Here is a 23742-nt window from a genome sequence, read left to right as displayed (position 1 = left end):
GTCCTTTCATCCTTTGATGTTCAAGTCTATAAATAGAGGACAGCTGTCAAAGGGAATTCATTAAGCTATCGTTTTGTTGGAGTGATACAGCACATAAAAAAGCAGAAATGAGTTCGAAAGCTAACAAAGACAGAAATGTTAATTTCTCGAAAACAATGGTTAAAAAAAGTGAAAAAGAAAAAGAAACATATGCCAGACAGTTCGAGCAAAGACTGCAGCCAATGATCGACGAGGTTGAAAAGCTCAAAACTGAGCTTGACTACTTCAAAAACCTGCATACAGTCAATAAGAAACGGATCGAGGATCTAACAAAAGAAAACAATGAACTTTTGCAGAATAATAAGCTGCTGGGTTCGGTCTTGGATGACAGGACAAACATCGCAGACAGGTTGGACTCGATAAAAGATGACCACGAAGCTCTGGTAAAGTTCCGCGCAGAGACGGAGAAAACTCTGGCTGAGCTTAAAGAAAAACACGAGGACGAAGTCCAAGTCCTGCAAGGACTGCTGGAAACAGAGAAAGAAAAGGTGGCACGTCAGCAATTTCACAACAGCCAAGTTGTTGAATTATTATTGAAACGCCACAAAGAGGAAAAAAATAAGATGCAGCAGTTTTACCAGGAAAATACTAAAAAACTGGAAAACAAAGCAAATGCTGCAGACAGGAAGTTAGAAGAGGTGATCAACATGTATGACTCCAAAATAGAAAAGCTGCAGACGGCAGTAAAAAATAGTAGAGGTGTGACCGTCAATGCGGTTAAGGAACGCGAGGAAGAACGTCAATCCTCGCAGTGTTGGATTGACGGTGTTTTGTGGCATAATACACAGTTACAAGACGAAAATGAATTTATGGTTAAAAACATGAAAGAATTAACAGAGGAGAAAGGTCAAATGGGCAAAGTGATAGACGACCAAAAGGCCCAGAATATGGCGATCAAGCAGAAATGCCAGAGTAATATTAGAGCTCTGGCCTTGGAAAAGAAAATGAAGGCTATGCTTGAAGACGAAGTTGATTCTTTGAAAAAGAAAATTGAAGACGTCAAAAAGGCCCTAAGCACAGAGCAGGAAAACCACAGAAAGACAGCAGTGGACCGGCACAAAGTAAAAGCGGCACACAATCAGGCACTGGCTGAAAAGGTGGCGCTGGAAGAGAAACTGCGCTCCACAAAAAAGCAACGGGAAAGATTTATATCCAAAGTGAATTGGCTGGAGAAGAAAGAGCGCTACTTCCAAGAGGAATTGTGCCAGTGCGTTTTGTCCTTTGAAAAGGCATTTCCACATGAAGGTCACTTGAGAGGAAAAGAAAAGGTGGAATTTAGGGATATGTTCCACTACTTGAAAAAGAAATACGTAGACGGAGTGGAAGGCACCCCCTTTGTTGGAACAACGGAGTTTCTTGAAAAACAGCTGAACTGTCTACGTATCAGATGCAAGGATCTAGATGCAGCTTTACTAGCTAAAACACGGGAGCTGGAATCATTTAAAAAGCAGTACAATGACATGGTAAAGTCTTCCGAGTACGCTTTATTCCGACAAAGAGAGGAGCTCATTGGACCAGTGAACCAGATTATCCAAAAGGCTGCCAATGAAGAAAAAGAGATAGGTCATCTAAAATCTAGAGTGAAAGACGCTCAACTCCAGCTTAAATTAGAAAAACAGAAAGGACAAAAGCTGGCATCGTTGGACCATAGAAGCATGATGGGGAGATGTTCTGAGGAGACTCCGTCTCAGATTAATCCTCGTCCACTTCCAGGGAAAACTACATTTATTCAGGTACGTCCAAGACACCCTGGCAGAAGTGCAGGTATGGCTTCCCCAGTGAATCCTCCTGTAGAGTCTCCATCAACACCACCTTTCCTCAATTCTGATGATGGATTACCACCAGTTGATTGTTAAAAATTAACTGCTAAAATAGGCCATTAGAAGTATACTTCATCTTGTCTCCCTATATCATGGGTGGGCATTCTCAGTCCACGAGGGCCGGTGTCCCTGCAGGTTTTAGATCTCACCTTGGCTCAACACACCTGAATCACATGATTAGTTCGTTACCAGGCCTCTGGAGAACTTCAGGACATGTTGAGGAGCTAATTTAGCCGTTTAAATCAGCTGTGTTGGTTCGAGGACACATCTAAAACCTGCAGGGACACCGGCCCTCGTGGACTGAGATTGCCCACCCACCCCCAACCGGTCGCAGCAGATGGCCGCCCCTTCTTGAGCCTGGTTCTGCCGGAGGTTTCTTCCTAAAGGGAGTTTTTCCTCCCCACTGTCGCCCAGTGCTTGCTCAAAGGGGATCATTGGATTGTTGGGGTTTTCTGGCTTTTACTGTAGTGTTTTTACCTTACAGTATAAAGCAGCTTGAGGAGACTGTTGTTTTGCCATGATGCAATATAGCAGGGCTGCCCAATCCCAGTCCTCGAGAGCTACTATCCTGCAGCTTTTAGATGCATCCCTACTCCAACACAGCTGAATCAAATGAATGGCTTGTTATCAGGCCTTTGCCAAACACGATGGCATGCTGAAGAGGTAATCAAACCATTTGATTCAGCTGTGTTGGAGTAGGGATGCATCTAAAAGCTGCAGGACGGTAGCTCTCGAGGACCGGGATTGGGCACCCCTGCAATATAGTATTAAATATGACTACATTTTAAAAACATCTATTATAGCATCAAAGTAAAACAAAAAAACTAAATGAAATGAATCAAAATGTCTAATCTGGCAAAACAAGAAAAGAAAAAAGGTTTCACCTTTAAATAAAAATCCAAATCACAAACACATTCTGATTTTTGTTGTGTGTGTTTTTTTGTGTGTGTTGTCACGTATAAAATCGTTGCACTCTGTCTCGGTGTCTGCCCGGCCGGCTCCGCAAGGCTACATATGTTTATTGTGTTGCTGCTTTCTTCCACTCGTCATTCTGCCTGGGCGGAGCTCAGGCCCACGCACCTGTCTGCAATTACGCTGCAACGTGTCCTGTCTGTATGGAGACTGAGAGCTGCCAGAGTAATAATGTAGATACAGGCCTCTTTCTCCTTCTGCTGCTGTTCATGCTTTTATTCCATTGATGTTGCTATCATTTGTAAATATATTTATTTGCTCTTATTTTATCAATTTACTGTCGTTCATGTATTTAATCTTCTTTGTATTTAAATATGATTTTTTTTTTAAGTAATGCCGCGAGATGGACAGTTAAATAAAGGTTTCATTGAATTAAAAAAAAGATTTAAAGATGACTGGTGGCGGAAGCAGAGCACAGACTGTCTGTGAGAATCTATCGCCATCGTGTGGTGCAGAGATATATTGCCATTGAATTTAGACAACGAAAGCTTGGCTCACAGAGCAGCTGCAACACGAACAAAAAACATTAAATAGCAACATGATATATTATATTATATTATATTATATTATATTATATTATATTATATTATATTATATTATATTTATAGCTGTCGAAATTAACGCGTTAATTGCGATAATTAAATTTTGGAATTAATTACGTTAGAATATTTAACTATTTAGCGCAACACGCAGATAAGTCGCTCCCATAATTCCACTTGATTTGTTTACCGCGCCACTGAAAATGGAGAAGCAGGAAGCGGATGGCCTTCTGGATGGGGAATTTAAATACAAGAAGAACATAGATGGGACAATAAACAAACGCGTTGTAATTTGCACTCACTGTAGTAAAGAGTTTCAATTTCACCGTTCAAATTCGACCTTAAAATACCACCTTAATGCCAAACACGCGTTTGTCGGGGCAGCAGCTTCACCCGGCCTGCGTCAGACCACTCTTAGTGAACGCAGGCCACTCGGTAAGTCTTCTTTGGACAAACTGACCGACAATATAGCCAAATGGATAGCAAAGGACTGCAGACCGCTAAGCATTGTGGAGGACAAGGGCTTTGCGGATGTTTTAAAGGTTGCATCTCAGGACGCGTCCTACAAGCCCCCAGCGAGAAGCACAATAACAATTCGAATCCACGAACTGTATGAAACGGAGAAAAAGAAAAAAGAAGAGGCTTTAGTTCACACAGAATGCGTGGCTCTGACAGGAGACCACTGGACATCATTGAGTAATGACAATTACCTGGGAGTTACTGCGCATTTAATCACTGAAGCCTGGGGTCTGACATCCTTTGCGCTGACTATAATGAAAACGGAAGAGCGGCACTTTGCGGAGGCTTGTGCAGAGCAGTTCCAGACTGTTGCTCGCAGGTGGAGAATTGAGGAGAAGGTGACAACAGTAGGCACGGACAGTGCGCGCAATATGATCGCCGCGGCTCGCATCATGCCATTCAATCACATGCCGTGTACCGCGCACATTCTACAGAGATGCATCACAGTGAGTCTCGCAGACAGTGGCTTTGTCACTGCGCTGGCCAAATGCCGCAAAATTGTTGGCCATTTTAAGCACAGCCCAGCAAACACAGCAGAGCTGAACGCAGAGCAGGTGTCACTGGGGCGCAAGCAGGAGCCGTTGGCCCAGGACGTGCCTACGCGCTGGAACTCCACGCTGGAGATGGTGAAGCGCTTGATCCGCAACCAAACTGCAGTAACCGCGACTCTGGATAAACAAAAGCATAAACTTGTCCTCCTGACGCCTCCAGAGTGGGACAAACTCCAGAGACTGGAGACACTTCTAGAGCCCTGCAGGTGAGCCTGTCATTGTGACCATAATTGTAGGTTTAGATTAAATGTATCAAACATACATCTTAAATCAGTTTTGTTATTATGAAAATGTCTTATTTAAAAAATAAATGAAATCAAATATTTTATTAATATTACCTAGTATTAAAAAGCTTTTTTTAATTTGCTGTCTTATCTCTCTCTGTGTGTGTGTGTGTGTGTGTGTGTGTGTGTGTGTGTGTGTGTGTGTGTGTGTGTGTGTGTGTGTGTGTGTGTGTGTGTATTCCACTGCAGATATGTGACTGAACTGCTGGGAGGAGAGGCCTACGTCTCCTGCTCTGTAGTTCTACCAGCCTTCTGCCACCTGCGCCGTGTCATGGAAGTAACTGATGAGGACCCTGCATATGTGGTGAGGTTTAAAGAGAAGTTTAAGGAAGACCTTGCTTCCCGCCAGGAACATACCAACTATGCATGGCTCCAGATCGCAACTGCACTGGACCCACGTTTTAAAGACCTACGCAGTGTGCCCAAGACTGACAGAGAAGCAGTGTGGACCACACTGGCAGGCATGCTGCATGAAGACTCTCCTAGAAGATCACACACTGCAGAAGAAGGTCCAGCCAAGAAGACTGCAACCCCCCCACTGTGCTTTGCCCTGATATCTGCAGTGTGAGGTTGGATCGCTCATTCTCATCCTCACACTGATGCCACTTATTTCGGTCTTTGTTTGACATAAAAGGGCATATTTGTCACTTTATTGCAACTATATTTGCACTCTTGAGCTCCTTCATTCACTGACTGATCATAAAGTTATTACTTGCGTTATGTATTCATCCGTTTGAACATAATTAATGAAGCCACATGTAATCACTAAAATTTGTATTTTGGGTACAATAAGAGAGTTTCAGATGGAATGCTGTTTTGTTTTGTTTAAATTTCACCAACTTGCTGATGCCCACGGTTGTGAGTGCGGCTTCTTGCTGTACATGGGTGGATGGTTGTAAATCACATCACAGATGCCAAAAACCTCTCAAACCAAGCCCCCTTGCCGGTGATGCTGTGCGCAACCTCGTGACGGAGTCAAGCATATTCAAAACACCCCCTCACCTCCCGTGTCAAACTCAAATGTCAGCCTATTTCATGTGTCACTTTTGGAGCAGTTGCCATCCCGACGAGCCATGGAGAAGTTCGTGTTTGTGTTATTTTACTTATTTGGTGTTCTGGTGTGTTTGGGCACCGGTCAGCACCATCGTGTTGAGCACGTGTTGGACCGTGGACACACCGGATTCAGTGGGAGAATAACGGTCAGGTGTACAGTTTACTGAGCACTGGGACTCAGTATCGTTTACCAGCACAGACACGGAGACGCGCTCAGCTTCTATTGAGAGCAAACAACCAAGTGAACCCTCCGGCTGCGTCCAGTAGACGAGACACACCGTCTGGGCCGGGAGCTTTCCGAGCATTCAGACTCTTAAACTGCTTCCTCGCATCTGCTTCATGAATATGAAGGGTTGTGGTGGGAGGAGGTGGTGTGAAATCCTCTTTTGTGTGGGGTGAGGAGGGGGGTGTTGTAAAAGTCCCCAAGAGCAATGATGAGAGAGTCCGGGAATGTCCGCTCCATGTGCAGTATCTGCTCCGCGAGTGCGCACTGAGCTGCCTGCGCATCCGCATCTGGCGGGATGTAAACAGCGGCCAAGATGAATGAAGCAAACTCCCGCGGAGAATAAAACGGTTTGCAGTGAATAAAAAGGTATTCCAGAGAGGAAGAGCAGTGCTGAGCAATCACTGTTACATCTGTGCACCAGCCACTATTAATGTAGAAGCAGACACGTCCACCTGTGGTCTTACCAGAGAGAGAGGCCTGCCGGTCCGCGCGCAGCAGATGAAAGCCCTCCAGCTTGAGCGCGCTGTCCGGGATGTCCTCACAGAGCCACGACTCCGTAAAACACAAGACACAGGAGGAGGCAACGTCTCTGTTCATGCTTCTCATCAGGGCCAGCTCGTCCATCTCATTCCTGAGTGAGCGTACGTTGGAAAGGAAGATCCCAGGAAGAGCAGTTCGCAGTCCGCGTCTCCTCAGACGCACGAGTGCGCCGGCTCGCTTTCCTCGCTTTCGGCGTCTCACTTTCCTGATCAGAGTCTGCAGTAAATCTGCCGCAGATGCGACAAATATTGGAAGTAAATCCACAGGTGTTGTAGTCCTGTAGTTAAGAAGCTCTTCTCTAGTGTAAGAATATCCAGAGGAGTGCCCAGACACAGAAGTTATGCACAAAAACAAAACAGAAGTAACGCACTGAAGCACCGGGGCATCCATACGCGGCGGCGCCATCTTGGAACAAGGGACTTGTCTTTGAAAGGTAGAGTGTTAATTACTAAAGCTGAAGGGATATCCCGATGAACATATGCTGCTCTCTCCTTACATCTGGATAAGAAAAGTAGTAAAGATATTGACCGTATGCTCTTTAATTTTATATGGAAAAACCGTACGCACTATATTAGAAAAACTGTTGTGATGAATAAGTACGAATCAGGTGGGCTTAACGTCTTAGACTTTTCTACTTTAAATAACACTTTCAAAATTAATTGGGCCAAACATTTTCTTAAAACCCTACCTCTATCTGGAACTTTATACCATACCACATTTTCTCTCGTTTTGGTGGCTTTACTTTTATTTGAAATTGTAATTACAATGTTGAGAAAGTCCCTGTAAAGCTTTCATCCTTCCATAAGCAGGTCCTCTTAGCGTGGACCCTCATTTATAAACACAACTTCTCACCTCACAAATACCTTATCTGGAACAACAGAGATATTTTATAGAAAAATAAATCACTTTTCCTGGAAACTTGGCTCCAAAATGGGATCCTATTGGTGGCTCAGCTGGTTAGTAAAGAGGGACAACTACTTACTTACAACGACTTTATTGCACTATATAATTTTCCAATCAGTGTTCCAGATATCAAGCGGAAGACAGTCTGGATGGTCCCCCATAAATATTTGATTGTAAATAAGGTGAAAGAAGTCTCTTTTAAAATTCGACATACATGTTATCCAGCCAGTCACTACATGGTCAAATTTAAAAGGGACATAAATACTAATTGTACTTTCTGTGGGGATCATCCAGAAACGGTGACACATCTTTTTTGGTACTGTTCTTTTACACAGAGATTCTGGAAGGAATTTAGCAGCTTTGTTATTGTCCATATTTTAAGGGAGTTTTCTTTACGATGGGAAAATGTTTTATTCTGTTTCTTTAAGTTCCCCAAGAAGTATGAGAAATGTTTTTTATGATAAATTTCTTAATACTTTTAGCTAAATTTTTTATCCATAAATGTAAGTTTACTAACAAAACACCATATTTCTGTCATTATTTTAAGGATGTGCACATGCACATACAATCAATATCAGACTGCACCAACAAAAAGGCTCTCACAACAATATATGTATGTGAATTTTTGCGTGTATTCTTATAATTGTTACCTTTTTCTTTCACCCTTGGCTTTTTGTGTTCATGTTCTGTTGTATACTTCATCTGTTCGTATGTTGTATACTCATTGTTTGTTAAATAAAGTTTAAAAAAAAAGACACGCTTTGTTTAGACCCCCAAAATCCTTTCCACGCCCACCCCCGTGACATCACGCTCCAAAGCCCTGTTACGTCACAGAACGTGGTGATGTCATAGTGACAGTCCTTTCATCCTTTGATGTTCAAGTCTATAAATAGAGGACAGCTGTCAAAGGGAATTCATTAAGCTATCGTTTTGTTGGAGTGATACAGCACATAAAAAAGCAGAAATGAGTTCGAAAGCTAACAAAGACAGAAATGTTAATTTCTCGAAAACAATGGTTAAAAAAAGTGAAAAAGAAAAAGAAACATATGCCAGACAGTTCGAGCAAAGACTGCAGCCAATGATCGACGAGGTTGAAAAGCTCAAAACTGAGCTTGACTACTTCAAAAACCTGCATACAGTCAATAAGAAACGGATCGAGGATCTAACAAAAGAAAACAATGAACTTTTGCAGAATAATAAGCTGCTGGGTTCGGTCTTGGATGACAGGACAAACATCGCAGACAGGTTGGACTCGATAAAAGATGACCACGAAGCTCTGGTAAAGTTCCGCGCAGAGACGGAGAAAACTCTGGCTGAGCTTAAAGAAAAACACGAGGACGAAGTCCAAGTCCTGCAAGGACTGCTGGAAACAGAGAAAGAAAAGGTGGCACGTCAGCAATTTCACAACAGCCAAGTTGTTGAATTATTATTGAAACGCCACAAAGAGGAAAAAAATAAGATGCAGCAGTTTTACCAGGAAAATACTAAAAAACTGGAAAACAAAGCAAATGCTGCAGACAGGAAGTTAGAAGAGGTGATCAACATGTATGACTCCAAAATAGAAAAGCTGCAGACGGCAGTAAAAAATAGTAGAGGTGTGACCGTCAATGCGGTTAAGGAACGCGAGGAAGAACGTCAATCCTCGCAGTGTTGGATTGACGGTGTTTTGTGGCATAATACACAGTTACAAGACGAAAATGAATTTATGGTTAAAAACATGAAAGAATTAACAGAGGAGAAAGGTCAAATGGGCAAAGTGATAGACGACCAAAAGGCCCAGAATATGGCGATCAAGCAGAAATGCCAGAGTAATATTAGAGCTCTGGCCTTGGAAAAGAAAATGAAGGCTATGCTTGAAGACGAAGTTGATTCTTTGAAAAAGAAAATTGAAGACGTCAAAAAGGCCCTAAGCACAGAGCAGGAAAACCACAGAAAGACAGCAGTGGACCGGCACAAAGTAAAAGCGGCACACAATCAGGCACTGGCTGAAAAGGTGGCGCTGGAAGAGAAACTGCGCTCCACAAAAAAGCAACGGGAAAGATTTATATCCAAAGTGAATTGGCTGGAGAAGAAAGAGCGCTACTTCCAAGAGGAATTGTGCCAGTGCGTTTTGTCCTTTGAAAAGGCATTTCCACATGAAGGTCACTTGAGAGGAAAAGAAAAGGTGGAATTTAGGGATATGTTCCACTACTTGAAAAAGAAATACGTAGACGGAGTGGAAGGCACCCCCTTTGTTGGAACAACGGAGTTTCTTGAAAAACAGCTGAACTGTCTACGTATCAGATGCAAGGATCTAGATGCAGCTTTACTAGCTAAAACACGGGAGCTGGAATCATTTAAAAAGCAGTACAATGACATGGTAAAGTCTTCCGAGTACGCTTTATTCCGACAAAGAGAGGAGCTCATTGGACCAGTGAACCAGATTATCCAAAAGGCTGCCAATGAAGAAAAAGAGATAGGTCATCTAAAATCTAGAGTGAAAGACGCTCAACTCCAGCTTAAATTAGAAAAACAGAAAGGACAAAAGCTGGCATCGTTGGACCATAGAAGCATGATGGGGAGATGTTCTGAGGAGACTCCGTCTCAGATTAATCCTCGTCCACTTCCAGGGAAAACTACATTTATTCAGGTACGTCCAAGACACCCTGGCAGAAGTGCAGGTATGGCTTCCCCAGTGAATCCTCCTGTAGAGTCTCCATCAACACCACCTTTCCTCAATTCTGATGATGGATTACCACCAGTTGATTGTTAAAAATTAACTGCTAAAATAGGCCATTAGAAGTATACTTCATCTTGTCTCCCTATATCATGGGTGGGCATTCTCAGTCCACGAGGGCCGGTGTCCCTGCAGGTTTTAGATCTCACCTTGGCTCAACACACCTGAATCACATGATTAGTTCGTTACCAGGCCTCTGGAGAACTTCAGGACATGTTGAGGAGCTAATTTAGCCGTTTAAATCAGCTGTGTTGGTTCGAGGACACATCTAAAACCTGCAGGGACACCGGCCCTCGTGGACTGAGATTGCCCACCCACCCCCAACCGGTCGCAGCAGATGGCCGCCCCTTCTTGAGCCTGGTTCTGCCGGAGGTTTCTTCCTAAAGGGAGTTTTTCCTCCCCACTGTCGCCCAGTGCTTGCTCAAAGGGGATCATTGGATTGTTGGGGTTTTCTGGCTTTTACTGTAGTGTTTTTACCTTACAGTATAAAGCAGCTTGAGGAGACTGTTGTTTTGCCATGATGCAATATAGCAGGGCTGCCCAATCCCAGTCCTCGAGAGCTACTATCCTGCAGCTTTTAGATGCATCCCTACTCCAACACAGCTGAATCAAATGAATGGCTTGTTATCAGGCCTTTGCCAAACACGATGGCATGCTGAAGAGGTAATCAAACCATTTGATTCAGCTGTGTTGGAGTAGGGATGCATCTAAAAGCTGCAGGACGGTAGCTCTCGAGGACCGGGATTGGGCACCCCTGCAATATAGTATTAAATATGACTACATTTTAAAAACATCTATTATAGCATCAAAGTAAAACAAAAAAACTAAATGAAATGAATCAAAATGTCTAATCTGGCAAAACAAGAAAAGAAAAAAGGTTTCACCTTTAAATAAAAATCCAAATCACAAAAACATTCTGATTTTTGTTGTGTGTGTTTTTTTGTGTGTGTTGTCACGTATAAAATCGTTGCACTCTGTCTCGGTGTCTGCCCGGCCGGCTCCGCAAGGCTACATATGTTTATTGTGTTGCTGCTTTCTTCCACTCGTCATTCTGCCTGGGCGGAGCTCAGGCCCACGCACCTGTCTGCAATTACGCTGCAACGTGTCCTGTCTGTATGGAGACTGAGAGCTGCCAGAGTAATAATGTAGATACAGGCCTCTTTCTCCTTCTGCTGCTGTTCATGCTTTTATTCCATTGATGTTGCTATCATTTGTAAATATATTTATTTGCTCTTATTTTATCAATTTACTGTCGTTCATGTATTTAATCTTCTTTGTATTTAAATATGATTTTTTTTTAAGTAATGCCGCGAGATGGACAGTTAAATAAAGGTTTCATTGAATTAAAAAAAAGATTTAAAGATGACTGGTGGCGGAAGCAGAGCACAGACTGTCTGTGAGAATCTATCGCCATCGTGTGGTGCAGAGATATATTGCCATTGAATTTAGACAACGAAAGCTTGGCTCACAGAGCAGCTGCAACACGAACAAAAAACATTAAATAGCAACATGATATATTATATTATATTATATTATATTATATTATATTTATAGCTGTCGAAATTAACGCGTTAATTGCGATAATTAAATTTTGGAATTAATTACGTTAGAATATTTAACTATTTAGCGCAACACGCAGATAAGTCGCTCCCATAATTCCACTTGATTTGTTTACCGCGCCACTGAAAATGGAGAAGCAGGAAGCGGATGGCCTTCTGGATGGGGAATTTAAATACAAGAAGAACATAGATGGGACAATAAACAAACGCGTTGTAATTTGCACTCACTGTAGTAAAGAGTTTCAATTTCACCGTTCAAATTCGACCTTAAAATACCACCTTAATGCCAAACACGCGTTTGTCGGGGCAGCAGCTTCACCCGGCCTGCGTCAGACCACTCTTAGTGAACGCAGGCCACTCGGTAAGTCTTCTTTGGACAAACTGACCGACAATATAGCCAAATGGATAGCAAAGGACTGCAGACCGCTAAGCATTGTGGAGGACAAGGGCTTTGCGGATGTTTTAAAGGTTGCATCTCAGGACGCGTCCTACAAGCCCCCAGCGAGAAGCACAATAACAATTCGAATCCACGAACTGTATGAAACGGAGAAAAAGAAAAAAGAAGAGGCTTTAGTTCACACAGAATGCGTGGCTCTGACAGGAGACCACTGGACATCATTGAGTAATGACAATTACCTGGGAGTTACTGCGCATTTAATCACTGAAGCCTGGGGTCTGACATCCTTTGCGCTGACTATAATGAAAACGGAAGAGCGGCACTTTGCGGAGGCTTGTGCAGAGCAGTTCCAGACTGTTGCTCGCAGGTGGAGAATTGAGGAGAAGGTGACAACAGTAGGCACGGACAGTGCGCGCAATATGATCGCCGCGGCTCGCATCATGCCATTCAATCACATGCCGTGTACCGCGCACATTCTACAGAGATGCATCACAGTGAGTCTCGCAGACAGTGGCTTTGTCACTGCGCTGGCCAAATGCCGCAAAATTGTTGGCCATTTTAAGCACAGCCCAGCAAACACAGCAGAGCTGAACGCAGAGCAGGTGTCACTGGGGCGCAAGCAGGAGCCGTTGGCCCAGGACGTGCCTACGCGCTGGAACTCCACGCTGGAGATGGTGAAGCGCTTGATCCGCAACCAAACTGCAGTAACCGCGACTCTGGATAAACAAAAGCATAAACTTGTCCTCCTGACGCCTCCAGAGTGGGACAAACTCCAGAGACTGGAGACACTTCTAGAGCCCTGCAGGTGAGCCTGTCATTGTGACCATAATTGTAGGTTTAGATTAAATGTATCAAACATACATCTTAAATCAGTTTTGTTATTATGAAAATGTCTTATTTAAAAAATAAATGAAATCAAATATTTTATTAATATTACCTAGTATTAAAAAGCTTTTTTAAATTTGCTGTCTTATCTCTCTCTCTCTCTCTCTGTGTGTGTGTGTGTGTGTGTGTGTGTGTGTGTGTGTGTGTGTGTGTGTGTGTGTGTGTGTGTGTGTGTGTGTGTGTGTGTGTGTGTGTATTCCACTGCAGATATGTGACTGAACTGCTGGGAGGAGAGGCCTACGTCTCCTGCTCTGTAGTTCTACCAGCCTTCTGCCACCTGCGCCGTGTCATGGAAGTAACTGATGAGGACCCTGCATATGTGGTGAGGTTTAAAGAGAAGTTTAAGGAAGACCTTGCTTCCCGCCAGGAACATACCAACTATGCATGGCTCCAGATCGCAACTGCACTGGACCCACGTTTTAAAGACCTACGCAGTGTGCCCAAGACTGACAGAGAAGCAGTGTGGACCACACTGGCAGGCATGCTGCATGAAGACTCTCCTAGAAGATCACACACTGCAGAAGAAGGTCCAGCCAAGAAGACTGCAACCCCCCCACTGTGCTTTGCCCTGATATCTGCAGTGTGAGGTTGGATCGCTCATTCTCATCCTCACACTGATGCCACTTATTTCGGTCTTTGTTTGACATAAAAGGGCATATTTGTCACTTTATTGCAACTATATTTGCACTCTTGAGCTCCTTCATTCACTGACTGATCATAAAGTTATTACTTGCGTTATGTATTCATCCGTTTGAACATAATTAATGAAGCCACATGTAATCACTAAAATTTGTATTTTGGGTACAATAAGAGAGTTTCAGATGGAATGCTGTTTTGTTTTGTTTAAATTTCACCAACTTGCTGATGCCCACGGTTGTGAGTGCGGCTTCTTGCTGTACATGGGTGGATGGTTGTAAATCACATCACAGATGCCAAAAACCTCTCAAACCAAGCCCCCTTGCCGGTGATGCTGTGCGCAACCTCGTGACGGAGTCAAGCATATTCAAAACACCCCCTCACCTCCCGTGTCAAACTCAAATGTCAGCCTATTTCATGTGTCACTTTTGGAGCAGTTGCCATCCCGACGAGCCATGGAGAAGTTCGTGTTTGTGTTATTTTACTTATTTGGTGTTCTGGTGTGTTTGGGCACCGGTCAGCACCATCGTGTTGAGCACGTGTTGGACCGTGGACACACCGGATTCAGTGGGAGAATAACGGTCAGGTGTACAGTTTACTGAGCACTGGGACTCAGTATCGTTTACCAGCACAGACACGGAGACGCGCTCAGCTTCTATTGAGAGCAAACAACCAAGTGAACCCTCCGGCTGCGTCCAGTAGACGAGACACACCGTCTGGGCCGGGAGCTTTCCGAGCATTCAGACTCTTAAACTGCTTCCTCGCATCTGCTTCATGAATATGAAGGGTTGTGGTGGGAGGAGGTGGTGTGAAATCCTCTTTTGTGTGGGGTGAGGAGGGGGGTGTTGTAAAAGTCCCCAAGAGCAATGATGAGAGAGTCCGGGAATGTCCGCTCCATGTGCAGTATCTGCTCCGCGAGTGCGCACTGAGCTGCCTGCGCATCCGCATCTGGCGGGATGTAAACAGCGGCCAAGATGAATGAAGCAAACTCCCGCGGAGAATAAAACGGTTTGCAGTGAATAAAAAGGTATTCCAGAGAGGAAGAGCAGTGCTGAGCAATCACTGTTACATCTGTGCACCAGCCACTATTAATGTAGAAGCAGACACGTCCACCTGTGGTCTTACCAGAGAGAGAGGCCTGCCGGTCCGCGCGCAGCAGATGAAAGCCCTCCAGCTTGAGCGCGCTGTCCGGGATGTCCTCACAGAGCCACGACTCCGTAAAACACAAGACACAGGAGGAGGCAACGTCTCTGTTCATGCTTCTCATCAGGGCCAGCTCGTCCATCTCATTCCTGAGTGAGCGTACGTTGGAAAGGAAGATCCCAGGAAGAGCAGTTCGCAGTCCGCGTCTCCTCAGACGCACGAGTGCGCCGGCTCGCTTTCCTCGCTTTCGGCGTCTCACTTTCCTGATCAGAGTCTGCAGTAAATCTGCCGCAGATGCGACAAATATTGGAAGTAAATCCACAGGTGTTGTAGTCCTGTAGTTAAGAAGCTCTTCTCTAGTGTAAGAATATCCAGAGGAGTGCCCAGACACAGAAGTTATGCACAAAAACAAAACAGAAGTAACGCACTGAAGCACCGGGGCATCCATACGCGGCGGCGCCATCTTGGAACAAGGGACTTGTCTTTGAAAGGTAGAGTGTTAATTACTAAAGCTGAAGGGATATCCCGATGAACATATGCTGCTCTCTCCTTACATCTGGATAAGAAAAGTAGTAAAGATATTGACCGTATGCTCTTTAATTTTATATGGAAAAACCGTACGCACTATATTAGAAAAACTGTTGTGATGAATAAGTACGAATCAGGTGGGCTTAACGTCTTAGACTTTTCTACTTTAAATAACACTTTCAAAATTAATTGGGCCAAACATTTTCTTAAAACCCTACCTCTATCTGGAACTTTATACCATACCACATTTTCTCTCGTTTTGGTGGCTTTACTTTTATTTGAAATTGTAATTACAATGTTGAGAAAGTCCCTGTAAAGCTTTCATCCTTCCATAAGCAGGTCCTCTTAGCGTGGACCCTCATTTATAAACACAACTTCTCACCTCACAAATACCTTATCTGGAACAACAGAGATATTTTATAGAAAAATAAATCACTTTTCCTGGAAACTTGGCTCCAAAATGGGATCCTATTGGTGGCTCAGCTGGTTAGTAAAGAGGGACAACTACTTACTTACAACGACTTTATTGCACTATATAATTTTCCAATCAGTGTTCCAGATATCAAGCGGAAGACAGTCTGGATGGTCCCCCATAAATATTTGATTGTAAATAAGGTGAAAGAAGTCTCTTTTAAAATTCGACATACATGTTATCCAGCCAGTCACTACATGGTCAAATTTAAAAGGGACATAAATACTAATTGTACTTTCTGTGGGGATCATCCAGAAACGGTGACACATCTTTTTTGGTACTGTTCTTTTACACAGAGATTCTGGAAGGAATTTAGCAGCTTTGTTATTGTCCATATTTTAAGGGAGTTTTCTTTACGATGGGAAAATGTTTTATTCTGTTTCTTTAAGTTCCCCAAGAAGTATGAGAAATGTTTTTTATGATAAATTTCTTAATACTTTTAGCTAAATTTTTTATCCATAAATGTAAGTTTACTAACAAAACACCATATTTCTGTCATTATTTTAAGGATGTGCACATGCACATACAATCAATATCAGACTGCACCAACAAAAAGGCTCTCACAACAATATATGTATGTGAATTTTTGCGTGTATTCTTATAATTGTTACCTTTTTCTTTCACCCTTGGCTTTTTGTGTTCATGTTCTGTTGTATACTTCATCTGTTCGTATGTTGTATACTCATTGTTTGTTAAATAAAGTTTTAAAAAAAAGACACGCTTTGTTTAGACCCCCAAAATCCTTTCCACGCCCACCCCCGTGACATCACGCTCCAAAGCCCTGTTACGTCACAGAACGTGGTGATGTCATAGTGACAGTCCTTTCATCCTTTGATGTTCAAGTCTATAAATAGAGGACAGCTGTCAAAGGGAATTCATTAAGCTATCGTTTTGTTGGAGTGATACAGCACATAAAAAAGCAGAAATGAGTTCGAAAGCTAACAAAGACAGAAATGTTAATTTCTCGAAAACAATGGTTAAAAAAAGTGAAAAAGAAAAAGAAACATATGCCAGACAGTTCGAGCAAAGACTGCAGCCAATGATCGACGAGGTTGAAAAGCTCAAAACTGAGCTTGACTACTTCAAAAACCTGCATACAGTCAATAAGAAACGGATCGAGGATCTAACAAAAGAAAACAATGAACTTTTGCAGAATAATAAGCTGCTGGGTTCGGTCTTGGATGACAGGACAAACATCGCAGACAGGTTGGACTCGATAAAAGATGACCACGAAGCTCTGGTAAAGTTCCGCGCAGAGACGGAGAAAACTCTGGCTGAGCTTAAAGAAAAACACGAGGACGAAGTCCAAGTCCTGCAAGGACTGCTGGAAACAGAGAAAGAAAAGGTGGCACGTCAGCAATTTCACAACAGCCAAGTTGTTGAATTATTATTGAAACGCCACAAAGAGGAAAAAAATAAGATGCAGCAGTTTTACCAGGAAAATACTAAAAAACTGGAAAACAAAGCAAATGCTGCAGACAGGAAGTTAGAAGAGGTGATCAACATGTATGACTCCAAAATAGAAAAGCTGCAGACGGCAGTAAAAAATAGTAGAGGTGTGACCGTCAATGCGGTTAAGGAACGCGAGGAAGAACGTCAATCCTCGCAGTGTTGGATTGACGGTGTTTTGTGGCATAATACACAGTTACAAGACGAAAATGAATTTATGGTTAAAAACATGAAAGAATTAACAGAGGAGAAAGGTCAAATGGGCAAAGTGATAGACGACCAAAAGGCCCAGAATATGGCGATCAAGCAGAAATGCCAGAGTAATATTAGAGCTCTGGCCTTGGAAAAGAAAATGAAGGCTATGCTTGAAGACGAAGTTGATTCTTTGAAAAAGAAAATTGAAGACGTCAAAAAGGCCCTAAGCACAGAGCAGGAAAACCACAGAAAGACAGCAGTGGACCGGCACAAAGTAAAAGCGGCACACAATCAGGCACTGGCTGAAAAGGTGGCGCTGGAAGAGAAACTGCGCTCCACAAAAAAGCAACGGGAAAGATTTATATCCAAAGTGAATTGGCTGGAGAAGAAAGAGCGCTACTTCCAAGAGGAATTGTGCCAGTGCGTTTTGTCCTTTGAAAAGGCATTTCCACATGAAGGTCACTTGAGAGGAAAAGAAAAGGTGGAATTTAGGGATATGTTCCACTACTTGAAAAAGAAATACGTAGACGGAGTGGAAGGCACCCCCTTTGTTGGAACAACGGAGTTTCTTGAAAAACAGCTGAACTGTCTACGTATCAGATGCAAGGATCTAGATGCAGCTTTACTAGCTAAAACACGGGAGCTGGAATCATTTAAAAAGCAGTACAATGACATGGTAAAGTCTTCCGAGTACGCTTTATTCCGACAAAGAGAGGAGCTCATTGGACCAGTGAACCAGATTATCCAAAAGGCTGCCAATGAAGAAAAAGAGATAGGTCATCTAAAATCTAGAGTGAAAGACGCTCAACTCCAGCTTAAATTAGAAAAACAGAAAGGACAAAAGCTGGCATCGTTGGACCATAGAAGCATGATGGGGAGATGTTCTGAGGAGACTCCGTCTCAGATTAATCCTCGTCCACTTCCAGGGAAAACTACATTTATTCAGGTACGTCCAAGACACCCTGGCAGAAGTGCAGGTATGGCTTCCCCAGTGAATCCTCCTGTAGAGTCTCCATCAACACCACCTTTCCTCAATTCTGATGATGGATTACCACCAGTTGATTGTTAAAAATTAACTGCTAAAATAGGCCATTAGAAGTATACTTCATCTTGTCTCCCTATATCATGGGTGGGCATTCTCAGTCCACGAGGGCCGGTGTCCCTGCAGGTTTTAGATCTCACCTTGGCTCAACACACCTGAATCACATGATTAGTTCGTTACCAGGCCTCTGGAGAACTTCAGGACATGTTGAGGAGCTAATTTAGCCGTTTAAATCAGCTGTGTTGGTTCGAGGACACATCTAAAACCTGCAGGGACACCGGCCCTCGTGGACTGAGATTGCCCACCCACCCCCAACCGGTCGCAGCAGATGGCCGCCCCTTCTTGAGCCTGGTTCTGCCGGAGGTTTCTTCCTAAAGGGAGTTTTTCCTCCCCACTGTCGCCCAGTGCTTGCTCAAAGGGGATCATTGGATTGTTGGGGTTTTCTGGCTTTTACTGTAGTGTTTTTACCTTACAGTATAAAGCAGCTTGAGGAGACTGTTGTTTTGCCATGATGCAATATAGCAGGGCTGCCCAATCCCAGTCCTCGAGAGCTACTATCCTGCAGCTTTTAGATGCATCCCTACTCCAACACAGCTGAATCAAATGAATGGCTTGTTATCAGGCCTTTGCCAAACACGATGGCATGCTGAAGAGGTAATCAAACCATTTGATTCAGCTGTGTTGGAGTAGGGATGCATCTAAAAGCTGCAGGACGGTAGCTCTCGAGGACCGGGATTGGGCACCCCTGCAATATAGTATTAAATATGACTACATTTTAAAAACATCTATTATAGCATCAAAGTAAAACAAAAAAACTAAATGAAATGAATCAAAATGTCTAATCTGGCAAAACAAGAAAAGAAAAAAGGTTTCACCTTTAAATAAAAATCCAAATCACAAAAACATTCTGATTTTTGTTGTGTGTGTTTTTTTGTGTGTGTTGTCACGTATAAAATCGTTGCACTCTGTCTCGGTGTCTGCCCGGCCGGCTCCGCAAGGCTACATATGTTTATTGTGTTGCTGCTTTCTTCCACTCGTCATTCTGCCTGGGCGGAGCTCAGGCCCACGCACCTGTCTGCAATTACGCTGCAACGTGTCCTGTCTGTATGGAGACTGAGAGCTGCCAGAGTAATAATGTAGATACAGGCCTCTTTCTCCTTCTGCTGCTGTTCATGCTTTTATTCCATTGATGTTGCTATCATTTGTAAATATATTTATTTGCTCTTATTTTATCAATTTACTGTCGTTCATGTATTTAATCTTCTTTGTATTTAAATATGATTTTTTTTTAAGTAATGCCGCGAGATGGACAGTTAAATAAAGGTTTCATTGAATTAAAAAAAAGATTTAAAGATGACTGGTGGCGGAAGCAGAGCACAGACTGTCTGTGAGAATCTATCGCCATCGTGTGGTGCAGAGATATATTGCCATTGAATTTAGACAACGAAAGCTTGGCTCACAGAGCAGCTGCAACACGAACAAAAAACATTAAATAGCAACATGATATATTATATTATATTATATTATATTTATAGCTGTCGAAATTAACGCGTTAATTGCGATAATTAAATTTTGGAATTAATTACGTTAGAATATTTAACTATTTAGCGCAACACGCAGATAAGTCGCTCCCATAATTCCACTTGATTTGTTTACCGCGCCACTGAAAATGGAGAAGCAGGAAGCGGATGGCCTTCTGGATGGGGAATTTAAATACAAGAAGAACATAGATGGGACAATAAACAAACGCGTTGTAATTTGCACTCACTGTAGTAAAGAGTTTCAATTTCACCGTTCAAATTCGACCTTAAAATACCACCTTAATGCCAAACACGCGTTTGTCGGGGCAGCAGCTTCACCCGGCCTGCGTCAGACCACTCTTAGTGAACGCAGGCCACTCGGTAAGTCTTCTTTGGACAAACTGACCGACAATATAGCCAAATGGATAGCAAAGGACTGCAGACCGCTAAGCATTGTGGAGGACAAGGGCTTTGCGGATGTTTTAAAGGTTGCATCTCAGGACGCGTCCTACAAGCCCCCAGCGAGAAGCACAATAACAATTCGAATCCACGAACTGTATGAAACGGAGAAAAAGAAAAAAGAAGAGGCTTTAGTTCACACAGAATGCGTGGCTCTGACAGGAGACCACTGGACATCATTGAGTAATGACAATTACCTGGGAGTTACTGCGCATTTAATCACTGAAGCCTGGGGTCTGACATCCTTTGCGCTGACTATAATGAAAACGGAAGAGCGGCACTTTGCGGAGGCTTGTGCAGAGCAGTTCCAGACTGTTGCTCGCAGGTGGAGAATTGAGGAGAAGGTGACAACAGTAGGCACGGACAGTGCGCGCAATATGATCGCCGCGGCTCGCATCATGCCATTCAATCACATGCCGTGTACCGCGCACATTCTACAGAGATGCATCACAGTGAGTCTCGCAGACAGTGGCTTTGTCACTGCGCTGGCCAAATGCCGCAAAATTGTTGGCCATTTTAAGCACAGCCCAGCAAACACAGCAGAGCTGAACGCAGAGCAGGTGTCACTGGGGCGCAAGCAGGAGCCGTTGGCCCAGGACGTGCCTACGCGCTGGAACTCCACGCTGGAGATGGTGAAGCGCTTGATCCGCAACCAAACTGCAGTAACCGCGACTCTGGATAAACAAAAGCATAAACTTGTCCTCCTGACGCCTCCAGAGTGGGACAAACTCCAGAGACTGGAGACACTTCTAGAGCCCTGCAGGTGAGCCTGTCATTGTGACCATAATTGTAGGTTTAGATTAAATGTATCAAACATACATCTTAAATCAGTTTTGTTATTATGAAAATGTCTTATTTAAAAAATAAATGAAATCAAATATTTTATTAATATTACCTAGTATTAAAAAGCTTTTTTAAATTTGCTGTCTTATCTCTCTCTCTCTCTCTGTGTGTGTGTGTGTGTGTGTGTGTGTGTGTGTGTGTGTGTGTGTGTGTGTGTGTGTGTGTGTGTGTGTGTGTGTGTGTGTATTCCACTGCAGATATGTGACTGAACTGCTGGGAGGAGAGGCCTACGTCTCCTGCTCTGTAGTTCTACCAGCCTTCTGCCACCTGCGCCGTGTCATGGAAGTAACTGATGAGGACCCTGCATATGTGGTGAGGTTTAAAGAGAAGTTTAAGGAAGACCTTGCTTCCCGCCAGGAACATACCAACTATGCATGGCTCCAGATCGCAACTGCACTGGACCCACGTTTTAAAGACCTACGCAGTGTGCCCAAGACTGACAGAGAAGCAGTGTGGACCACACTGGCAGGCATGCTGCATGAAGACTCTCCTAGAAGATCACACACTGCAGAAGAAGGTCCAGCCAAGAAGACTGCAACCCCCCCACTGTGCTTTGCCCTGATATCTGCAGTGTGAGGTTGGATCGCTCATTCTCATCCTCACACTGATGCCACTTATTTCGGTCTTTGTTTGACATAAAAGGGCATATTTGTCACTTTATTGCAACTATATTTGCACTCTTGAGCTCCTTCATTCACTGACTGATCATAAAGTTATTACTTGCGTTATGTATTCATCCGTTTGAACATAATTAATGAAGCCACATGTAATCACTAAAATTTGTATTTTGGGTACAATAAGAGAGTTTCAGATGGAATGCTGTTTTGTTTTGTTTAAATTTCACCAACTTGCTGATGCCCACGGTTGTGAGTGCGGCTTCTTGCTGTACATGGGTGGATGGTTGTAAATCACATCACAGATGCCAAAAACCTCTCAAACCAAGCCCCCTTGCCGGTGATGCTGTGCGCAACCTCGTGACGGAGTCAAGCATATTCAAAACACCCCCTCACCTCCCGTGTCAAACTCAAATGTCAGCCTATTTCATGTGTCACTTTTGGAGCAGTTGCCATCCCGACGAGCCATGGAGAAGTTCGTGTTTGTGTTATTTTACTTATTTGGTGTTCTGGTGTGTTTGGGCACCGGTCAGCACCATCGTGTTGAGCACGTGTTGGACCGTGGACACACCGGATTCAGTGGGAGAATAACGGTCAGGTGTACAGTTTACTGAGCACTGGGACTCAGTATCGTTTACCAGCACAGACACGGAGACGCGCTCAGCTTCTATTGAGAGCAAACAACCAAGTGAACCCTCCGGCTGCGTCCAGTAGACGAGACACACCGTCTGGGCCGGGAGCTTTCCGAGCATTCAGACTCTTAAACTGCTTCCTCGCATCTGCTTCATGAATATGAAGGGTTGTGGTGGGAGGAGGTGGTGTGAAATCCTCTTTTGTGTGGGGTGAGGAGGGGGGTGTTGTAAAAGTCCCCAAGAGCAATGATGAGAGAGTCCGGGAATGTCCGCTCCATGTGCAGTATCTGCTCCGCGAGTGCGCACTGAGCTGCCTGCGCATCCGCATCTGGCGGGATGTAAACAGCGGCCAAGATGAATGAAGCAAACTCCCGCGGAGAATAAAACGGTTTGCAGTGAATAAAAAGGTATTCCAGAGAGGAAGAGCAGTGCTGAGCAATCACTGTTACATCTGTGCACCAGCCACTATTAATGTAGAAGCAGACACGTCCACCTGTGGTCTTACCAGAGAGAGAGGCCTGCCGGTCCGCGCGCAGCAGATGAAAGCCCTCCAGCTTGAGCGCGCTGTCCGGGATGTCCTCACAGAGCCACGACTCCGTAAAACACAAGACACAGGAGGAGGCAACGTCTCTGTTCATGCTTCTCATCAGGGCCAGCTCGTCCATCTCATTCCTGAGTGAGCGTACGTTGGAAAGGAAGATCCCAGGAAGAGCAGTTCGCAGTCCGCGTCTCCTCAGACGCACGAGTGCGCCGGCTCGCTTTCCTCGCTTTCGGCGTCTCACTTTCCTGATCAGAGTCTGCAGTAAATCTGCCGCAGATGCGACAAATATTGGAAGTAAATCCACAGGTGTTGTAGTCCTGTAGTTAAGAAGCTCTTCTCTAGTGTAAGAATATCCAGAGGAGTGCCCAGACACAGAAGTTATGCACAAAAACAAAACAGAAGTAACGCACTGAAGCACCGGGGCATCCATACGCGGCGGCGCCATCTTGGAACAAGGGACTTGTCTTTGAAAGGTAGAGTGTTAATTACTAAAGCTGAAGGGATATCCCGATGAACATATGCTGCTCTCTCCTTACATCTGGATAAGAAAAGTAGTAAAGATATTGACCGTATGCTCTTTAATTTTATATGGAAAAACCGTACGCACTATATTAGAAAAACTGTTGTGATGAATAAGTACGAATCAGGTGGGCTTAACGTCTTAG

At 43.8% G+C, this 23742-nt stretch overlaps 6 protein-coding genes across 6 annotated transcripts; all 6 read left to right on the top strand.

The window, feature by feature from the left end:
* Positions 1–107: 107 nt before the first annotated feature.
* On the top strand, positions 108–1895 carry LOC147300883 (uncharacterized). Its single transcript, XM_086282354.1, has one exon. It carries the CDS (start codon positions 108–110, stop codon positions 1893–1895), a length of 1788 nt encoding a protein of 595 aa, XP_086138480.1.
* A 1678-nt stretch (positions 1896–3573) lies between these two features.
* Positions 3574–5292, top strand: LOC147300882 (E3 SUMO-protein ligase ZBED1-like). The gene is made up of 2 exons (XM_086282255.1): positions 3574–4646; positions 4914–5292. The coding sequence occupies exons 1-2, from the start codon at positions 3574–3576 to the stop codon at positions 5290–5292; spliced, it is 1452 nt and encodes a 483-aa protein (XP_086138381.1).
* A 3118-nt stretch (positions 5293–8410) lies between these two features.
* On the top strand, positions 8411–10198 carry LOC147300881 (uncharacterized). Its single transcript, XM_086282355.1, has one exon. The coding sequence runs from the start codon at positions 8411–8413 to the stop codon at positions 10196–10198; it is 1788 nt and encodes a 595-aa protein (XP_086138481.1).
* Positions 10199–11850: 1652 nt separating this feature from the next.
* LOC147300880 (E3 SUMO-protein ligase ZBED1-like) lies at positions 11851–13589 on the top strand. Its single transcript, XM_086282254.1, has 2 exons — positions 11851–12923; positions 13211–13589. Exons 1-2 carry the CDS (start codon positions 11851–11853, stop codon positions 13587–13589), a joined length of 1452 nt encoding a protein of 483 aa, XP_086138380.1.
* A 3118-nt stretch (positions 13590–16707) lies between these two features.
* LOC147300879 (uncharacterized) lies at positions 16708–18495 on the top strand. Its single transcript, XM_086282356.1, has one exon. The coding sequence runs from the start codon at positions 16708–16710 to the stop codon at positions 18493–18495; it is 1788 nt and encodes a 595-aa protein (XP_086138482.1).
* A 1642-nt stretch (positions 18496–20137) lies between these two features.
* Positions 20138–21866, top strand: LOC147300878 (E3 SUMO-protein ligase ZBED1-like). The gene is made up of 2 exons (XM_086282253.1): positions 20138–21210; positions 21488–21866. The coding sequence occupies exons 1-2, from the start codon at positions 20138–20140 to the stop codon at positions 21864–21866; spliced, it is 1452 nt and encodes a 483-aa protein (XP_086138379.1).
* The last annotated feature ends 1876 nt before the right edge of the window (positions 21867–23742 follow it).

This window comes from Aulonocara sp. 'chitande type north' Nkhata Bay, linkage group LG23, assembly GCF_057382095.1.
Source record: "Aulonocara sp. 'chitande type north' Nkhata Bay isolate Kocher_YH1m ecotype deep benthic linkage group LG23, A_spYH_male_GT1.1, whole genome shotgun sequence".
NCBI lineage: Eukaryota > Metazoa > Chordata > Actinopteri > Cichliformes > Cichlidae > Aulonocara > Aulonocara sp. 'chitande type north' Nkhata Bay.
The sequence above is the reverse complement of the archived record's forward strand: the minus strand, read 5'-3'. Positions and strand labels throughout refer to the sequence as shown.